Source organism: Oncorhynchus clarkii, chromosome 20 (assembly GCF_045791955.1).
Source record: "Oncorhynchus clarkii lewisi isolate Uvic-CL-2024 chromosome 20, UVic_Ocla_1.0, whole genome shotgun sequence".
In the NCBI taxonomy this organism is placed as follows: Eukaryota; Metazoa; Chordata; class Actinopteri; order Salmoniformes; family Salmonidae; genus Oncorhynchus; species Oncorhynchus clarkii.
The window spans coordinates 543,631-564,358 of NC_092166.1; the positions used below are offsets into that span (position 1 = coordinate 543,631).

At 42.2% G+C, this 20,728-nt stretch overlaps 1 protein-coding gene across 2 annotated transcripts in view; it reads left to right on the top strand.

Moving 5' to 3' along the window:
• The first annotated feature begins 9,587 nt into the window (after positions 1-9,587).
• The window catches only part of LOC139375760 (retinitis pigmentosa 1-like 1 protein), a 48,982-nt gene continuing 37,841 nt past the window's right edge, over positions 9,588-20,728 (top strand). Inside the window, exons 1-3 of one of the 2 annotated variants that reach the window (XM_071117582.1) lie at positions 9,588-10,395; positions 13,312-13,572; positions 13,763-14,185. In XM_071117582.1, the coding sequence (XP_070973683.1) occupies positions 13,327-13,572; positions 13,763-14,185 (669 nt within the window). In that variant the 5' untranslated portion in view covers positions 9,588-10,395; positions 13,312-13,326. Of the gene's footprint in view, positions 10,396-13,117; positions 13,573-13,762; positions 14,186-20,728 lie in introns of those variants that run through there. The other variant, XM_071117581.1, reaches the window with a different exon arrangement.

Genomic DNA, 20,728 nt, shown 5'->3' on the forward strand with positions numbered 1-20,728 from the left:
GCCTACTCGACCAATCAGATGAGGGAGTATGATGACGCGAATGCCGACCGGCTTGAATGGGTAAAAAAATGGACGATCAATTATTTGGTTATTTTGTACATACTGTAAAACAAACCGTTATAAATGCAAAGTGTTAATCGGATGTCTTATTCAAACTCAATTTGCAAGCTTATCATGATGTTTGCCCTTACTCATAGTTACTTGTCTTAACCCAAAATAAGGTGAGGTGTTCAGAACAAGTTTAAGGGCAGAGAAAGCTTGTTGGACACTAAGAAAGCTTTGTTGTAGAGCTTTTAACACAAAATCCAGGGAGGGGCCAGCTGAGTATAAGACTGTATCATCTGCATGTAAATGGATGAGAGAGCTTCCTACTGCCTGAGCTATGTTGTTGATGTAAATTGAGAAGAGCGTAGGGCCTTGGATCGAGCTTTGGGGTACTCCCTTGGTGACAGGCAGTAGCTGAGACAGCAGATAGCCGACGTGAGTAAGACCTTTAAACAGGTCAACATCAAATCAAAATCAAATCAAATGTTATTTGTCACATACACATGGATAACAGATGTTAATGCTAGTGTAGTGAAATGCTTGTGCTTCTAGTTCCGACAATGCAGTAATAACCAACGAGTAATCTAACCTAACAATTCCATAACAACTACCTTATAAACACAACTGTAAAGGGATGAAGAATATGTACATAAAAATATATGAATGAGTGATGGTACAGAACGGCATAGGCAAGATGCGGTAGATGGTATCGAGTACAGTATATACAAATGAGATGAGTAATGTAGGGTATGTCCCCGCTAAGGACATTATGGACCCGGCCCTCATCACTGACTTTCGCCGCCGGCACCCCAGTCAACCAGGTATGTGCCCGGGTAGGACGCCAGGTGGCGCCCCTAGAGGGGGGGTACTGTCACACCCTGATCTGCTTCACCTGTTTCACCCACCACCAGGTGTCTCCCGTTCCCCATTATCCCCTGTGTATTTATACCAGTGTTTTTTGTTTGTCTGTTGCCAGTTTGTCTCGTAAGCCTACCAGCGTGTTTTTCCGTACTCGTGATTTTCTAGTCCTCCCGGTTCTGACCTTTGCTGCCTGCCATCCTGTATCTATCTGACTCTGACCCGGTATAAATATCAGAGACTCTAACCATCTGCCTCCTGTGTCTGCATCTGGGTCTCATTCTGTGTCGTTATAATCATGTCCAACAGGCAGGCTACAGCACATGGCTACAGCACATGGCTACAGCACATGGCTACAGCACATGGCTACATGGCTACAGCACATGGCTACATGGCTACAGCACATGGCTACATGGCTACAGCACATGGCTACATGGCTACAGAACATGGCTACAGCACATGGCTACAGCACATGGCTATATGGCTACAGCACATGGCCACAGAACATGGCTATATGGCTACAGAACATGGCTACAGCACATGGCTACAGCACATGGCTACATGGCTACAGAACATGGCTACATGGCTACAGAACATGGCTACAGAACATGGCTACAGAACATGGCTACATGGCTACAGAAAATGGCCACATGGCTACAGAACATGGCTACATGTTTACAGCACATGGCTACAGCACATGGCTATATGGCTACATGGCCACAGCACATGGCTACAGCACATGGCTATATGGCTACAGAACATGGCCACAGCACATGGCAACATGCCTACAGAACATGGCTACATGGCTACAGAACATGGCTACATGGCTACAGCACATGGCCACAGAACATGGCTATATGGCTACAGCTACATGGGTACAGCACATGGCTATATGGCTACAGAACATGGCTACAGCACATGGCTACAGAACATGGCTACATGGCTACAGAACATGGCTACATGGCTACAGAACATGGCTACATGTTTACAGCACATGGCTACAGCACATGGCCACAGCACATGGCTACAGCACATGGCTATATGGCTACAGAACATGGCCACAGCACATGGCAACATGCCTACAGAACATGGCTACATGGCTACAGGACATGGCTACATGGCTACAGCACATGGCTACATGGCTACAGCACATGGCAACATGGCTACAGCACATGGCTACATGGCTACAGAACATGGCTACATGGCTACCGAACATGGCTACAACACATGGCTACATGGCTACAGCACATGGCCACAGAACATGGCTATATGGCTACAGCTACATGGGTACAGCACATGGCTATATGGCTACAGAACATGGCTACAGCACATGGCTACATGACTACAGAACATGGCTACATGGCTACAGAACATGGCTACATGGCTACAGAACACGGCTACATGGCTACAGAACATGGCCACATGGCTACAGAACATGGCTACATGTTTACAGCACATGGCTACAGCACATGGCTATATGGCTACAGAACATGGCTACAGTACATGGCTACATGGCTACATGGCCACAGCACATGGCTACAGAACATGGCAACATGCCTACAGCACATGGCTACATGGCCACAGCACATGGCAACATGCCTACAGAACATGGCTACATGCCTACAGAACATGGCAACATGCCTATAGCACATGGCTACATGGCCACAGCACATGGCAACATGCCTACAGCACATGGCTACATGGCCACAGCACATGGCAACATGCCTACAGAACATGGCTACATGGCTACAGCACATGGCTACATGGCCACAGCACATGGTAACATGCCTACATAACATGGCTACAGCACATGGCTACATGGCCACAGCACATGGCAACATGCCTACAGAACATGGCTACAGCACATGGCTACAGCACATGGCTACAGAACATGCCTACAGCACATGGCTACATGGCTAGAGCACATGGCTACAGAACATGGGCTACAGCACATGGCTACATGGCTACAGCACATGGCTACATGGCTACATGGCTACATGGCTATATGGCTACAGCTACATGGCCACAGCACATGGCTACAGAACATGGCTACATGGCTACAGCACATGGCTACATGGCTACAGCACATGGCTACATGGCCACAGCACATGGCTACAGAACATGGCTACATGGCTACAGCACATGTGCCACTCCCTCCCTCCTCCTCCTCCTCCTCCTCCTCCACTCCCTCCTCGTCCTCCTCCTCCTCCTCCTCCCCCTCCACTACATCCCTCCTCCTCCTCCTCCTCCTCTCCCTGCCACCTCTTCCCCCTCCACTAACTCCCTCCCTCCTCCTCCTCCTCTCCCTGCCACCTCCTCCCTCTCCACTCCTTCCCACCTCCTCCTCCACTACCCCTCTCCCTCCCAGACCTACTCACAAACCCTCCACCACCTCCCTCCCTCCTCCTCCTCCTCCACTCCCTCCCACCTCCTCCTCCTCCTCCACTACCTCCCTCCCTCCCCGTCCCCCTCCACTACATCCCTCCTCCTCCTCCTCCTCTTCTCCCTCCCACCTCCTCCCCTCCATTCCCTCTCTCCTCCTCTCCCTCCCACCTCCTCCCCCTCCACTCCCTCCCTCCTTCTCCTCCTGCTCTATTAACTCTCTCCCTCCCTCCTCCCCCACCCTTCCACTCCCTCCCTCCTCCCCCTCACTCCCTCCCTCCTACTACACTCCCTCCCTCCTCCTCCTACACTACCCCTCTCCCTCCCACCTCCTCCCCTCCACTCCCTCCTCCTCCTCCACTCCCTCCCTCCTCCTTCTACACTACCCCTCTCCCTCCCTCCTCCTCCCCTCCACTCCCTCACTCATCCTCCTCCCCCTCACTCCCTCCCTTCTACTCCACTCCCTTCCTCCTCCCCCTCCACAACCTCTCTCCCTCCCACCTCCTCCCCACTCCTTCCTCCTCCTCCTCCTCCACTCCACTCCCTCCCACCTCCTCACCTCCATTCCCTCCTCCTCCTCCTCCTCCACTCCCTCCTCCCCTTCACTCCCTCCCTCCCTCTCACCTCCCCCCCTCCACAACCTCTCTCCCTCCCGCCTCCCCCCCTCCACTTCCTCCTCCCTCCTCCTCCACTCCCTCCCTCCCTCCCTCTCACCTCCTCCCCTCCACAACCTCTCTCCCTCCCTCCTCCTACCCCTCCACTTCCTCCTCCCTCCTCCTCCCCCTCCACTTCCTCCTGTTGGTCGAAGCAAGTGTGATGTAACTGATGTTTGTAGAGGTGTACATTTTGGTTTGCTATCAAATTAAATGTTGCTCCTTTCCTCACCACATCACTTCCCTCTACACTCAGCTCCTTTCCTCACCACATCACTTCCCTCTACACTCAGCTCCTTTCCTCACCACCTCACTTCCCTCTACACTCAGCTCCTTTCCTCACCACATCACTTCCCTCTACACTCAGCTCCTTTCCTCACCACCTCACTTCCCTCTACACTCAGCTCCTTTCCTCACCACATCACTCTCCTCTACACTCAACTCCTTTCCTGCTTCCTTTCCTCACCACCTCACTCTCCTCTACAATCTGCTCCTTTCCTGCTTCCTTTCCTCACCACGCCACTTCCATCTCACAGTATATCTCACAGTATATCTCACAGTATATCTCACAGTATACCTGATAGTATATCTCACATTTTATCTGATAGTATATCTCACATTTTATCTGATAGTATATCTCACATTTTATCTGATAGTATATCTCACATTTTATCTGACAGTATTTCTCCTGCACTCCAACACAGCATCAGAGTCCCTGTTGAAATCCTTCCGCTACCTGCTGTGAGGCAAAGCTTCCTCTCCTTGGCTCTTCCGCCCCTTGGCCCTTCCTCTCCTTTCCCTTCCCTCTCTCTCTCTCTCTCTCTCTCTCTCTCTCTCTCTCTCTCTCTCTCTCTCTCTCTCTCTCTCTCTCAGCACCTACGTAAAACATCCTTCTAATCCCTAAAACCCAGGAAAGCCCCAATCTGATTACAGACGGCTGCTTACGGTAGAGTAGCTGCTAGTGTAGAGCACTGCTCTTACCACTGGCGGACATTATGGACACACTGCTCTATCTATCTAGCTCTGTGTGAAATAATGATAGCAATATTCTGATACATTCTCTCTCTCTCTCTCTCTCTCTCTCTCTCTCTCTCTCTCTCTCTCTCTCTCTCTCTCTCTCTACTCTCTCTCTCTCTCTCTCTCTCTCTCTCTCTCTCTCTCTCTCTCTCTCTCTCTCTCTCTCTCTCTCTCTCTCTCTCTCTCTCTCTCTCTCTCTCTCTCTCTCTCTCTCTCTGTCTCTCTCTCTCTCTCTGTCTCTCTCTCTCTCTCTCTCTCTCTCTCTCTCTCTCTCTCTCTCTCTCTCTCTCTCTCTCTCTCTCTCTCTCTCTCTCTCTCTCTCTGTCTCACACACACAGTGCTTAATTTGTCATGCATAGAGCAATAAAATGCAATATAATGCAAATGAATTACTTAAAAATCATACAATGTGATTTTCTGGATTTTTGTTTTAGATTCCATCTCTCACAGTTGAAGTGTACCTATGATAAAACTTACAGACTTCTACATGCTTTGTAAGTGGGAAAACCTGCAAAATCGGCAGTGTATCAAATACTTGTTCTCCCCACTGTATCTCTCCTCCACACATTTGGCCTAAGCTATCGGTGGATTCAAGACAAGGTCGTTTTTATTGATCTCAGTTTGTAAGTGTCAAAGTAGCCTGTCATTTTCAATCATTTGTGAGGTATTAAAAACGATTCCGTACCTCTACTCTCCTGCTCTATGCCAGCACCTCTACTCTCCTGCTCTATGCCAACACCTCTAATCTCCTGCTCTATGCCAGCAGCTCTACTCTCCTGCTCTATGCCAGCACCTCTACTCTCCTGCTCTATGCCAGCACCTCTACTCTCCTGCTCTATGCCAGCACCTCTACTCTCCAACACCTCTATTCTCCTGCTCTATGCCAGCAGCTCTACTCTCCTGCTCTATGCCAGCACCTCTACTCTCCTGCTCTATGCCAGCACCTCTACTCTCCTGCTCTATGCCAGCAGCTCTACTCTCCTGCTCTATGCCAGCACCTCTACTCTCCTGCTCTATGCCAGCACCTCTACTCTCCTGCTCTATGCCAGCACCTCTACTCTCCTGCTCTATGCCAACACTTCTACTCTCCAACACCTCTATTCTCCTGCTCTATGCCAGCACCTCTACTCTCCTGCTCTATGCCAACACCTCTACTCTCCAGCACCTCTACTCTCCTGCTCTATTCTAGCACATCTACTCTCCTGCTCTATGCCAGCACCTCTACTCTCCTGCTCTATGCCAGCACCTCTACTCTCCTGCTCTATGCCAGCACCTCTACTCTCCTGCTCTATTCCAGCACCTCTACTCTCCTGCTCTATTCCAGCACCTCTACTCTCCTGCTCTATGCCAGCACCTCTACTCTCCTGCTCTATGCCAGCACCTCTACTCTCCTGCTCTATGCCAGCACCTCTACTCTCCTGCTCTATGCCAGCACCTCTACTCTCCTGCTCTATGCCAGCACCTCTACTCTCCTGCTCTATGCCAGCACCTCTACTCTCCTGCTCTATTCCAGCACCTCTACTCTCCTGCTCTATGCCAGCACCTCTACTCTCCTGCTCTATGCCAGCACCTCTACTCTCCTGCTCTATGCCAGCACCTCTACTCTCCTGCTCTATGCCAGCACCTCTACTCTCCTGCTCTATTCCAGCACCTCTACTCTCCTGCTCTATTCCAGCACCTCTACTCTCCTGCTCTATGCCAGCACCTCTACTCTCCTGCTCTATGCCAGCACCTCTACTCTCCTGCTCTATTCCAGCACCTCTACTCTCCTGCTCTATTCCAGCACCTCTACTCTCCTGCTCTATTCCAGCACCTCTACTCTCCTGCTCTATTCCAGCACCTCTACTCTCCTGCTCTATGCCAGCACCTCTACTCTCCTGCTCTATGCCAGCACGCCAAAGTCCTGATAATGCATGCAATGCTTTATTATAACGTTTTTTTTAATTTATGCGTTCCGGTACCCCTCGCAGCTAACTTTCAGTTCTGGCATGTCCCAATTTACAAATTAAGCATTGCTCTCTCTCTCTCTTTCACACGCACGCACGCACACACACACGCACGCACGCACACACACACACACACACACACACACACACACACACACACACACACACACACACACACACACACACACACACACACACACACACACACACACATGCAGAATTATTTTTTATCTTCAAATAGGAACTGTCAAATACCCAGAAATGTGTATTTTATTCCGTGCTCCTAAATGTGATCAATTCATTCCAAAGCTATCCAAGGATGGGTTATGTTATTATTTCCACTAATTAATAATGAGATGTTATTAGGTCCTTCCCTGACCGTGTTTCAAACACGTCCTCTCTGTAGATGTGTGGATTAACCGTGAGCAAAGATTAAGCAAATTGACTGAAGTAGCAGACCAAAATAGCCCAGGGAGACAGTGAGCAGCTTTTACCGCCTTGAGATACCAGGCGTGCTCTTCCGTTTGGCCAATTAAAACTCTATGAAAATGTGATATAAGGTATGTTTTATTTACTTATAGATACAGATGATTATGGATACAGATGAACCACTTGATGTGTATTTGTTGATTTGGTCAGAGGTGAGGTGTCGTTATGGATACAGAGGAACCACTTGATGTGTATTGGTTGATTCGGTCAGAGGTGAGGTGTTGTTATGGATACAGAGGAAACACTTGATGTGTATTGGTTGATTCGGTCAGAGGTGAGGTGTTGTTATGGATACAGAGGAAACACTTGATGTGTATTGGTTGATTTGGTCAGAGGTGAGGTGTTGTTATGGATACAGAGGAACCACTTGATGTTGATTTGGTCAGAGGTGAGGTGTTGTTATGGATACAGAGGAACCACTTGATGTGTATTGGTTGATTTGGTCAGAGGTGAGGTGTTGTTATGGACACAGAGGAACCACTTGATGTTGATTTGGTCAGAGGTGAGGTGTTGTTATGGATACAGAGGAACCACTTCATGTGTATTGGTTGATTTGGTCAGAGGTGAGGTGTCGTTATGGATACAGAGGAAACACTTGATGTTGATTTGGTCAGAGGTGAGGTGTTGTTATGGATACAGAGGAACCACTTGATGTGTATTGGTTGATTTGGTCAGAGGTGAGGTGTTGTTATGGATACAGATGAACCACTTGATGTGTATTTGTTGATTTGGTCAGAGGTGAGGTGTTGTTATGGATACAGAGGAACCACTTCATGTGTATTGGTTGATTTGGTCAGAGGTGAGGTGTTGTTATGGATACAGAGGAACCACTTGATGTGTATTGGTTGATTTGGTCAGAGGTGAGTTGTCGTTATGGATACAGAGGAACCACTTGATGTGTATTGGTTGATTTGGTCAGAGGTGAGGTGTTGTTATGGATACAGAGGAAACACTTTATGTTGATTTGGTCAGAGGTGAGGTGTCGTTATGGATACAGAGGAAACACTTGATGTTGATTTGGTCAGAGGTGAGGTGTCGTTATGGATACAGAGGAAACACTTGATGTTGATTTGGTCAGAGGTGAGGTGTCGTTATGGATACAGAGGAAACACTTGATGTTGATTTGGTCAGAGGTGACTTGTCGTTATGGATACAGAGTAACCACTTGATGTTGATTTGGTCAGAGGTCGAGGTGTCGTTATGGATACAAAGGCTACATTGTATTCGTTGTAATTGCAAGTTAACCTGGTGATTCTATAGATTTTCAATCTTCATAACCAGTCAGGTGTTATTGTAGGACTATTGAACAGAGATTTTGTTTAGTCTTGTTGATCTTTATAACTAGTCAGTTGTTATTGTAGGCCTATTGAAACAGAGATTGTGTTTAGCCTTGTTGATCTTTATAACTAGTCAGTTGTTAATGTAGGCCTATTGAAACAGAGATTGTGTTTAGCCTTGTTGATCTTTATAACTAGTCAGGTGTTATTGTAGGCCTATTGAAACAGAGATTGTGTTTAGCCTTGTTGATCTTTATAACTAGTCAGGTGTTACTGTAGGGATTGGTGTGCCTATACCGGGACGGTTGTTGCTCAATATGCGAAAATGTGATTAGAAAACGTTGTATACAGCAGCCATGTCTTTAATGGGCACAAAGTTTAAATTCTTGTTAATCTAACTGCAGTGTCCAATTTACACTAGCGATTATGGAAAAAAACACCATGCTATTGTTTGAGGATAGTGCACAACAACAGACAACGTATCACGGCAACTGGTTTGATACATTCACCTCTGAAGGTAAATAATACATTCAGTAATCTTGCTCTGATTTGTCATCCTGGGGGTTGCAGAGATAAAATGTAGTGTAGTTTTGTTTGAAAAAAATATATTTTTATATTTCTGGGAGTGTGTAAACTCATATGTTTTATTACCATTGCATTTTTGTATGTTCTCATGAAAATGTATAAATTGACCAATGCGGCACGTTTGGGCAAACTCCTGGCAGACTTGATACAAAATGTTGTGTGGTGATGTAATTCTTCACTGGATCAGCCTGAAACTTTGCACACACACTGCTGCCATCTTGTGGACAACATCTAAATTACACCTAAAACCCTATCTGAATGTATGGCCTTTCTCTTGCATTTATTTCACAGTAAATATATAGATATTTTTTAAATAGAAAACGCATGTTTTTTTGTTTGTATTATCGTTTTACATGTCCACAAACTTCAAAGTGTTTCCTTTAAATGGTATCAAGAATATACATATGCTTGCTTCAGGTCCTGAGCTACAGGCAGTTAGATTTGGTATGTCATTTTAGGAGAAAATGTTTTTAAAAATTCTTAAGAGGTTGGGCGGAGATTGTGTTTAGACTTTGATAGTGTGTCAGTTCCTTTGTTATTCGTTTTGGGAAATATTTTTTTGTATTGTCTGCACTCATATAAGTAAATATGAGATGTATAAAATGATTTGGTAAATCAAATCAAATCAAATTTTATTTGTCACATACACATGGTTAGCAGATCTTAATGCGAGTGTAGCGAAATGCTTGTGTTTCTAGTTCCGACCGTGCAGTAATATCTAACAAGTATTCTAACAATTTCACAGCAACTACCTTATACACACAAGTGTAAAGGAATTAATAAGAATATGTACATATAAATATATGGATGAGCGATGGCCGAACGGCATAGACAAGATGCAGTAGATGGTATAGAATACAGTAAATACATATCAGATCAGTAATGTAGGGTATGTAAACATTATATAAACTGGCATTGTTTAAAGTGGTTAGTGATACATTTATTACATCCAATTTTTAATTATTAAAGTGGCTATAGATGAGTCAGTATGTTGGCAGCAGCCACTCAATGTTAGTGGTGGCTGTTTAACAGTCTGATGGCCTTGAGATAGAAGCTGTTTTTCAGTCTCTCGGTCCCAGCTTTGATGCACCTGTACTGACCTCGCCTTCTGGATGATAGCAGGGTGAACAAGCAGTGGCTCAGGTAATTCAAATCAAATCAAATGTATTTATATAGCCTTTCTTACATCAGCTGATATCTCAAAGTGCTGTACAGAAACCCAGCCTAAAACCCCAAACAGCAAGCAATGCAGGTGTAGAAGCACGGTGGCTAGGAAAAACTCCCTAGAAAGGCCAAAACCTAGGAAGAAAAATAGAGAGGAACCAGGCTATGAAAGGTGGCCAGTCCTCTTCTGGCTGTGCCGGGTGGAGATTACAGAACATGGCCAAGATGTTCAAATGTTCATAAATGACCAGCATGGTCAAATAATAATAATCACAGTAGTTGTCGAGGGTGCAGCATTGGTTAATTAGCAGCACAGGGTACTGATGAGCAGAGGCTGGTTGTTCTGGTTGATAAGCAGAACAGGCTACTAATGAAAGTATTGGTTCGTTCAATTTTATTAGCAGCACAAGCTTCTGATGAGAAGCCTCTGGTTTGTTCTGGTTTAATAGCAGCACAGGATACTATTGAGAAGACTGGGTTGTTCTGGTTTATTAGCATCACAGGCTACTGATGAGAAGACTTGTTTGTTAAGGTTTATTAGCAGCACAGGTGACTGATGAGAAGACTCTGGTTTGTTCAGGTTTATTAGCAGCACAGGTGCCTGATGAGAAGACTGGGTTGTTCTGGTTTATTAGCAGCACAGGCTACTGATGAGAAGACCATGGTTTGCTACAGTTTATTAGCAGCACAGGTGACTGATGAGAAGACTCTGGTTTGTTCAGGTTTATTAGCAGCACAGGTGACTGATGAGAAGACCATGGTTTGCTACAGTTTATTAGCAGCATTGGCTACTGATTAGAAGACCATGGTTTGCTACAGTTTATTAGCAGCACAGGTGACTGATGAGAAGACTGGGTTGTTCTGGTTTATTAGCAGCACAGGCTACTGATTAGAAGAGTCTGGTTTGTTGTGGTTTTTTGTTGCAGCATAATGCTCTCTCTCCAGCCTGGCAGACTGAAACAACAGTTTATATGTACTGTCACTCCAGTCAGTCACACCACACTTATTCTAGTGTACAATTGGCAACTGGATTGATTCTTTGAATTACAGGAATTCTTTCCTCTTTATTTTCCCCCCACATGCACACACTCACATACAAACTGTACATAACCAATCCCTCCTGAACTGTTCATAGTCTCTCCCTCTCTCTCTCTATTTCTCTCTCCCTTTTCTCTGTCTCTCTCTCCCTTGTGTCTCTCTCCCTGTCTCTCTCCCTATAAATCTCTCCCTGTCTCTCTCTCCCATGTCTCTTTCTCCCCTCTCTCTCCCCTGTCTCTCTCTCCCTTGTCTCTCTCCCTGTCTCTCTCTCCCCTGTCTCTCTCTCCTTATATCTCTTTCCCCTGTCTCTCTCTCCCCTGTCGATCTCTCCCTATATCTCTCTCCCCTGTCTCTCTCCCCTGTCGATATCTCCCTATATCTCTCCCTATATCTCTTTCCCCTGTCTCTCTCTCCTCTATCTATCTCTCCCTATATCTCTCCCCTGTCTCTCTCTCCCTATGTCTCTCTCCCTGTCTCTCTCCCTATGTCTCTCTCCCTATGTCTCTCTCCCTATGTCTCTCTCCCTGTCTCTCTCCCTATGTCTCTCTCCCTATGTCTCTCTCCCTATGTCTCTCTCCCTGTCTCTCTACCTATGTCTCTCTCCCTATGTCTCTCTCCCTATGTCTCTCTCCCTGTCTCTCTCTCCCTATGTCTCTCTCCCTATGTCTCTCTCCCTATGTCTCTCTCTCCCTATGTCTCTCTCCCTGTGTCTCTCTCCCCTGTCTCTCTCTCCCTATGTCTCTCTCCCTATGTCTCTCTCCCTATGTCTCTCTCCCTGTCTCTCTCTCCCTGTCTCTCTCTCCCTGTCTCTCTCTCCCTGTCTCTCTCTCCCTATCTCTCTCTCCCTATATCTCTCTCTCCCTATATCTCTCTCTCCCTATGTCTCTCTCCCTATGTCTCTCTCCCTATGTCTCTCTCCCTGTCTCTCTCTCCCTATGTCTCTCTCCCTGTCTCTCTCCCTATGTCTCTCTCCCTGTCTCTCTCCCTATGTCTCTCTCCCTATGTCTCTCTCCCTATGTCTCTCTCTCCCTATGTCTCTCTCTCCCTATGTCTCTCTCTCCCTATGTCTCTCCCTATGTCTCTCTCCCTATGTCTCTCTCCCTATGTCTCTCTCCCTCCCTATGTCTCTCCCTCCCTATGTCTCTCTCTCCCTATGTCTCTCTCCCCTGTCTCTCTCCCTATGTCTCTCTCCCTGTATCTCTCCCTGTCTCTCTCCCTATGTCTCTCTCCCTGTCTCTCTCTCCCCTATGTCTCTCTCCCTATGTCTCTCTCCCTATGTCTCTCTCCCTGTCTCTCTCCCTATGTCTCTCTCTCCCTATGTCTCTCTCCCCTGTCTCTCTCCCTATGTCTCTCTCCCTGTATCTCTCCCTGTCTCTCTCCCTATGTCTCTCTCCCTGTCTCTCTCTCCCCTATGTCTCTCTCCCTATGTCTCTCTCCCTGTCTCTCTCCCTGTCTCTCCCCCTGTCTCTTTCTCTCCCCTGTCTCTCTCCCTGTCTCTCTCCCTGTCTCTCTCTCCCTGTCTCTCTCTCCCTGTCTCTCTCCCTGTCTCTCTCCCTATGTCTCTCCCCCTGTCTCTCCCCTTGTCTCTTTCTCTCCCCTGTCTCTCTCCCTATGTCTCTCCCCCTGTCTCTCCCCCTGTCTCTCCCCCTGTCTCTCCCCCTGTCTCTTTCTCTCCCCTGTCTCTCTCCCTATGTCTCTCCCCCTGTCTCTCCCCCTGTCTCTTTCTCTCCCCTGTCTCTCCCCCTCTCTCTCTCCCCCTGTCTCTCTCCCCTGTCTCTCTCTCCCCTGTCTCTCCCCTGTCTCTCTCTCCCTGTCTCTTTCTCTCCCCTGTCTCTCTCCCTGTCTCTCTCTCATCAGCTGCCGTGCTCCATTATGAGTTCCACTCCTCTGCATGAGCAAGAGGCCCAGGTCCTTCAGCAGGGTGGCGGTCAGGGTGGGGAGGTGGTACCCTCAGGCAGTGTAGCCTCCCGCCCCCCTCAGCCCCACTCAGACCCCCAGGCCTCCAGACGTGTCTGCTTCTATAAGAGTGGAGACCCCCAGTTCGGAGGCCACCGGATGGTCATCAATGCCAGGACCTTCAAGACCTTCGATGCCCTCCTGGATGCCCTGTCTAAAAAGGTGATTAGATTATTGATTATAGATTGATTGATTGATCTGATTTATATTAGGAATAATGTATCATCTGTTGTTTACAGAAAATGACATTGATTGATTGACAACTCCAACCCCTCCCCTTCCTGTGTCTTGTACATACAGTCCCCCCATGTAGTCAACACATATAACACATTCCCATGTCTCCATGTGCAAGGTCCCCCTGCCGTTTGGGGTCCGCACCATCACCACCCCCCGTGGCTCCCACCCTGTCCGGGGTCTGGAAGAGCTGCAGAATGGGGGCTCCTATGTCTGCTCGGACCAGCGGAAGGTGAAGCCCCTCAACCTGGACATGGCTAACCGCCGCCAGCCACCCTGGAACACCACCACCCGGCCCGTCAGCGGGGGTCGGAGGGCGCAGCGAGGGAGTCGTGGTGTCCCCGGGGACATCAACCGGCCGGCAGACAGCAGGATCAGGACCCCTAAAAGGCTGATAGTATTTAAGAATAGAGACCCCAGTGTGAGGAGGACTGTAGTTCTGCAGAGAAGAACGGCTCCAACCTATGATGCTCTACTGGACTACCTGTCAGTAATCATGCAGTTCCCTGTACTGAAGCTGTACACACCAGACGGCAGCAGGGTAGGTCATCATGCAGTTCCCTGTACTGTACACACCAGACGGCAGCAGGGTAGGTCATCATGTAGTTAGTTCCCTGTACTGTACACACCAGATGGCAGCAGGGTAGGTCGTCATGGAAAGGGAGGACCTGATCCTGGATCTGTAATCATATTCTGAGACTCTTTGCGAATACGGGTATCTGTTTCAATGTTATTTACTTAGTTACTGACTAAAGAACAACATGTTAGTTACTGACTAAAGAACAACATGTTAGTTACTGACTAAAGAACAACATGTTAGTTACTGACTAAAGAACAACATGTTAGTTACTGACTAAAGAACAACATGTTAGTTACTGACTAAAGAACAACATGTTAGTTTCTGACTAAATAATTAATGAACAACATGTTAGTTACTGACTAAAGAATTAATGAACAACACGTTAGTTACTGACTAAAGAACAACATGTTAGTTTCTGACTAAATAATTAATGAACAACATGTTAGTTACTGACTAAAGAATTAATGAACAACATGTTAGTTACTGACTAAAGAACAACATGTTAGTTTCTGACTAAATAATTAATGAACAACATGTTAGTTTCTGACTAAAGAACAACATGTTAGTTTCTGACTAAAGAACAACATGTTAGTTTCTGACTAAAGAACAACATGTTAGTTACTGACTAAAGAACAACATGTTAGTTACTGACTAAAGAATTAAAGAACAACATGTTAGTTAGTGACTAAAGAACAACATGTTAGCTACTGACTAAAGAACAACATGTTAGTTACTGACTAAAGAATTAAAGAACAACATGTTAGTTAGTGACTAAAGAACAACATGTTAGTTACTGACTAAAGAACAACATGTTAGTTACTGACTAAAGAATTAAAGAACAACATGTTAGTTAGTGACTAAAGAACAACATGTTAGCTACTGACTAAAGAACAACATGTTAGTTACTGACTAAAGAACAACATGTTAGTTACTGACTAAAGAACAACATGTTAGTTACTGACTAAAGAACAACATGTTAGTTTCTGACTAAAGAACAACATGTTAGTTAGTGACTAAAGAACAACATGTTAGTTACTGACTAAAGAACAACATGTTAGTTATTAACTAAAGAACAACATGTTAGTTACTGACTAAAGAACAACATGTTAGTTACTGACTAAAGAACAACATGTTAGCTACTGACTAAAGAACAACATGTTAGTTACTGACTAAAGAATTAAAGAACAACATGTTAGTTACTGACTAAAGAACAACATGTTAGTTACTGACTAAAGAACAACATGTTAGTTACTGACTAAAGAACAACATGTTAGTTACTGACTAAAGAACAACATGTTAGTTACTGACTAAAGAACAACATGTTAGTTACTGACTAAAGAACAACATGTTAGTTACTGACTAAAGAACAACATGTTAGTTACTGACTAAAGAACAACATGTTAGTTACTGACTAAAGAACAACATGTTAGTTACTGACTAAAGAACAACATGTTAGTTACTGACTAAAGAACAACATGTTAGTTACTGACTAAAGAACAACATGTTAGTTACTGACTAAAGAACAACATGTTAGTTACTGACTAAAGAACAACATGTTAGCTACTGACTAAAGAACAACATGTTAGTTACTGACTAAAGAACAACATGTTAGTTACTGACTAAAGAACAACATGTTAGTTACTGACTAAAGAACAACATGTTAGTTAGTGACTAAAGAACTAATGAACAACATGTTAGTTACTGACTGAAGAATTAAAGAACAACATGTTAGTTACTGACTAAAGAACAACATGTTAGTTTCTGACTAAAGAACAACATGTTAGTTACTGACTAAAGAACAACATGTTAGTTACTGACTAAAGAATTAAAGAACAACATGTTAGTTAGTGACTAAAGAACAACATGTTAGTTACTGACTAAAGAACAACATGTTAGTTTCTGACTAAAGAACAACATGTTAGTTACTGACTAAAGAACAACATGTTAGTTACTGACTAAAGAACAACATGTTAGTTACTGACTAAAGAACAACATGTTAGTTACTGACTAAAGAATTAAAGAACAACATGTTAGTTACTGACTAAAGAACAACATGTTAGTTACTGACTAAAGAATTAAAGAACAACATGTTAGTTACTGACTAAAGAACAACATGTTAGTTACTGACTAAAGAATTAAAGAACAACATGTTAGTTAGTGACTAAAGAACAACATGTTAGTTACTGACTAAAGAACAACATGTTAGTTACTGACTAAAGAACAACATGTTAGTTACTGACTAAAGAACAACATGTTAGTTACTGACTAAAGAACAACATGTTAGTTACTGACTAAAGAACAACATGTTAGCTACTGACTAAAGAACAACATGTTAGTTACTGACTAAAGAATTAAAGAACAACATGTTAGTTAGTGACTAAAGAACAACATGTTAGTTACTGACTAAAGAACAACATGTTAGCTACTGACTAAAGAACAACATGTTAGTTACTGACTAAAGAACAACATGTTAGTTACTGACTAAAGAACAACATGTTAGTTACTGACTAAAGAACAACATGTTAGCTACTGACTAAAGAACAACATGTTAGTTACTGACTAAAGAACAACATGTTAGCTACTGACTAAAGAACAACATGTTAGTTACTGACTAAAGAACAACATGTTAGTTACTGACTAAAGAACAACATGTTAGTTACTGACTAAAGAACAACATGTTAGCTACTGACTAAAGAACAACATGTTAGTTACTGACTAAAGAACTACATGTTAGCTACTGACTAAAGAACAACATGTTAGTTACTGACTAAAGAATTAAAGAACAACATGTTAGTTAGTGACTAAAGAATTAATGAACAACATGTTAGTTAGTGACTAAATAACAACATGTTAGTTTCTGACTAAAGAACAACATGTTAGTTTCTGACTAAAGAACAACATGTTAGTTACTGACTAAAGAACAACATGTTAGTTACTGACTAAAGAACAACATGTTAGTTACTGACTAAAGAACAACATGTTAGCTACTGACTAAAGAACAACATGTTAGTTACTGACTAAAGAATTAAAGAACAACATGTTAGTTAGTGACTAAAGAATTAATGAACAACATGTTAGTTTCTGACTAAAGAACAACATGTTAGTTACTGACTAAAGAATTAATGAACAACATGTTAGTAAGTGACTAAATAACAACATGTTAGTTACTGACTAAATAACAACATGTTAGTTACTGACTAAAGAACAACATGTTAGTTACTGACTAAAGAACAACATGTCAGTTACTGACTAAAGAACAACATGTTAGTTACTGACTAAAGAACAACATGTTAGTTACTGACTAAAGAACAACATGTTAGTTAGTGACTAAAGAACAACATGTTAGTTAGTGACTAAAGAACAACATGTTAGTTAGTGACTAAAGAACAACATGTTAGTTACTGACTAAAGAATTAAAGAACAACATGTTAGTTAGTGACTAAAGAACAACATGTTAGTTAGTGACTAAAGAACAACATGTTAGTTAGTGACTAAAGAACAACATGTTAGTTACTGACTAAAGAACAACATGTTAGTTACTGACTAAAGAACAACATGTTAGTTACTGACTAAAGAACAACATGTTAGTTTCTGACTAAAGAACAACATGTTAGTTACTGACTAAAGAACAACATGTTAGTTACTGACTAAAGAACAACATGTTAGTTTCTGACTAAAGAACAACATGTTAGTTACCGACTAAAGAACAAGATGTTAGTTACTGACTAAAGAACAACATGTTAGTTTCTGACTAAAGAAGTAATGAACAACATGTTAGTTACTGACTAAAGAACAACATGTTAGTTACTGACTAAAGAACAACATGTTAGTTTCTCACTAAAGAACAACATGTTAGTTACTGACTAAAGAACAACATGTTAGTTACTGACTAAAGAACAACATGTTAGTTACTGACTAAATAATTAATGAACAACATGTTAGTTACTGACTAAAGAATTAATGAACAACATGTTAGTTACTGACTAAAGAACAACATGTTAGTTTCTGACTAAAGAACAACATGTTAGTTACCGACTAAAGAACAACATGTTAGTTACTGACTAAAGAATTAATGAACAACATGTTAGTTAGTGACTAAAGAATTAAAGAACAACATGTTAGTTAGTGACTAAAGAACAACATGTTAGTTACTGACTAAAGAACAACATGTTAGCTACTGACTAAAGAACAACATGTTAGTTACTGACTAAAGAACAACATGTTAGTTAGTGACTAAAGAACTAATGAACAACATGTTAGTTACTGACTGAAGAATTAAAGAACAACATGTTAGTTACTGACTAAAGAACAACATGTTAGTTACTGACTAAAGAACAACATGTTAGTTTCTGACTAAAGAACAACATGTTAGTTACTGACTAAAGAACAACATGTTAGTTACTGACTAAAGAATTAAAGAACAACATGTTAGTTAGTGACTAAAGAACAACATGTTAGTTACTGACTAAAGAACAACATGTTAGTTAGTGACTAAAGAACAACATGTTAGTTACCGACTAAAGAACAACATGTTAGTTACTGACTAAAGAACAACATTTTAGTTAGTGACTAAAGAATTAAAGAACAACATGTTAGTTAGTGACTAAAGAATTAATGAACAACATGTTAGTTAGTGACTAAAGAATTAATGAACAACATGTTAGTTAGTGACTAAAGAACAACATGTTAGTTTCTGACTAAAGAACAACATGTTAGTTTCTGACTAAAGAACAACATGTTAGTTACTGACTAAATAACAACATGTTAGTTACTGACTAAAGAACAACATGTTAGTTTCTGACTAAAGAACAACATGTTAGTTTCTGACTAAAGAACAACATGTTAGTTTCTGACTAAATAACAACATGTTAGTTACTGACTAAAGAACAACATGTTAGTTACTGACTAAAGAACAACATGTTAGTTACTGACTAAAGAACAACATGTTAGTTTCTGACTAAAGAACAACATGTTAGTTACTGACTAAAAAAACATGTTAGTTACTGACTAAAGAACAACATGTTAGTTACTGACTAAAGAACTAATGAACAACATGTTAGTTACTGACTAAAGAACAACATGTTAGTTACTGATTAAAGAACAACATGTTAGTTAGTGACTAAAGAACAACATGTTAGTTACTGACTAAAGAACAACATGTTAGTTACTGACTAAAGAACAACATGTTAGTTTCTGACTAAAGAACAACATGTTAGTTACTGACTAAAGAACAACATGTTAGTTACTGACTAAAGAACAACATGTTAGTTACTGACTAAAGAACAACATGTTAGTTACTGACTAAAGAACAACATGTTAGCTACTGACTAAAGAACAACATGTTAGTTACTGACTAAAGAACTACATGTTAGCTACTGACTAAAGAACAACATGTTAGTTACTGACTAAAGAATTAAAGAACAACATGTTAGTTAGTGACTAAAGAATTAATGAACAACATGTTAGTTAGTGACTAAATAACAACATGTTAGTTTCTGACTAAAGAACAACATGTTAGTTACTGACTAAAGAACAACATGTTAGTTACTGACTAAAGAACAACATGTTAGTTACTGACTAAAGAACAACATGTTAGCTACTGACTAAAGAACAACATGTTAGCTACTGACTAAAGAACAACATGTTAGTTACTGACTAAAGAATTAAAGAACAACATGTTAGTTAGTGACTAAAGAATTAATGAACAACATGTTAGTTTCTGACTAAAGAACAACATGTTAGTTACTGACTAAAGAATTAATGAACAACATGTTAGTTTCTGACTAAAGAACAACATGTTAGTTACTGACTAAAGAACAACATGTTAGTTACTGACTAAAGAACAACATGTTAGTTACTGACTAAAGAACAACATGTTAGTTACTGACTAAAGAACAACATGTTAGTTACTGACTAAAGAACAACATGTTAGTTACTGACTAAAGAACAACATGTTAGTTAGTGACTAAAGAACAACATGTTAGTTAGTGACTAAAGAACAACATGTTAGTTAGTGACTAAAGAACAACATGTTAGTTACTGACTAAAGAATTAAAGAACAACATGTTAGTTAGTGACTAAAGAACAACATGTTAGTTAGTGACTAAAGAACAACATGTTAGTTAGTGACTAAAGAACAACATGTTAGTTACTGACTAAAGAACAACATGTTAGTTACTGACTAAAGAACAACATGTTAGTTACTGACTAAAGAACAACATGTTAGTTTCTGACTAAAGAACAACATGTTAGTTACTGACTAAAGAACAACATGTTAGTTACTGACTAAAGAACAACATGTTAGTTTCTGACTAAAGAACAACATGTTAGTTACCGACTAAAGAACAACATGTTAGTTACTGACTAAAGAATTAAAGAACAACATGTTAGTTTCTGACTAAAGAATTAATGAACAACATGTTAGTTACTGACTAAAGAACAACATGTTAGTTACTGACTAAAGAACAACATGTTAGTTTCTCACTAAAGAACAACATGTTAGTT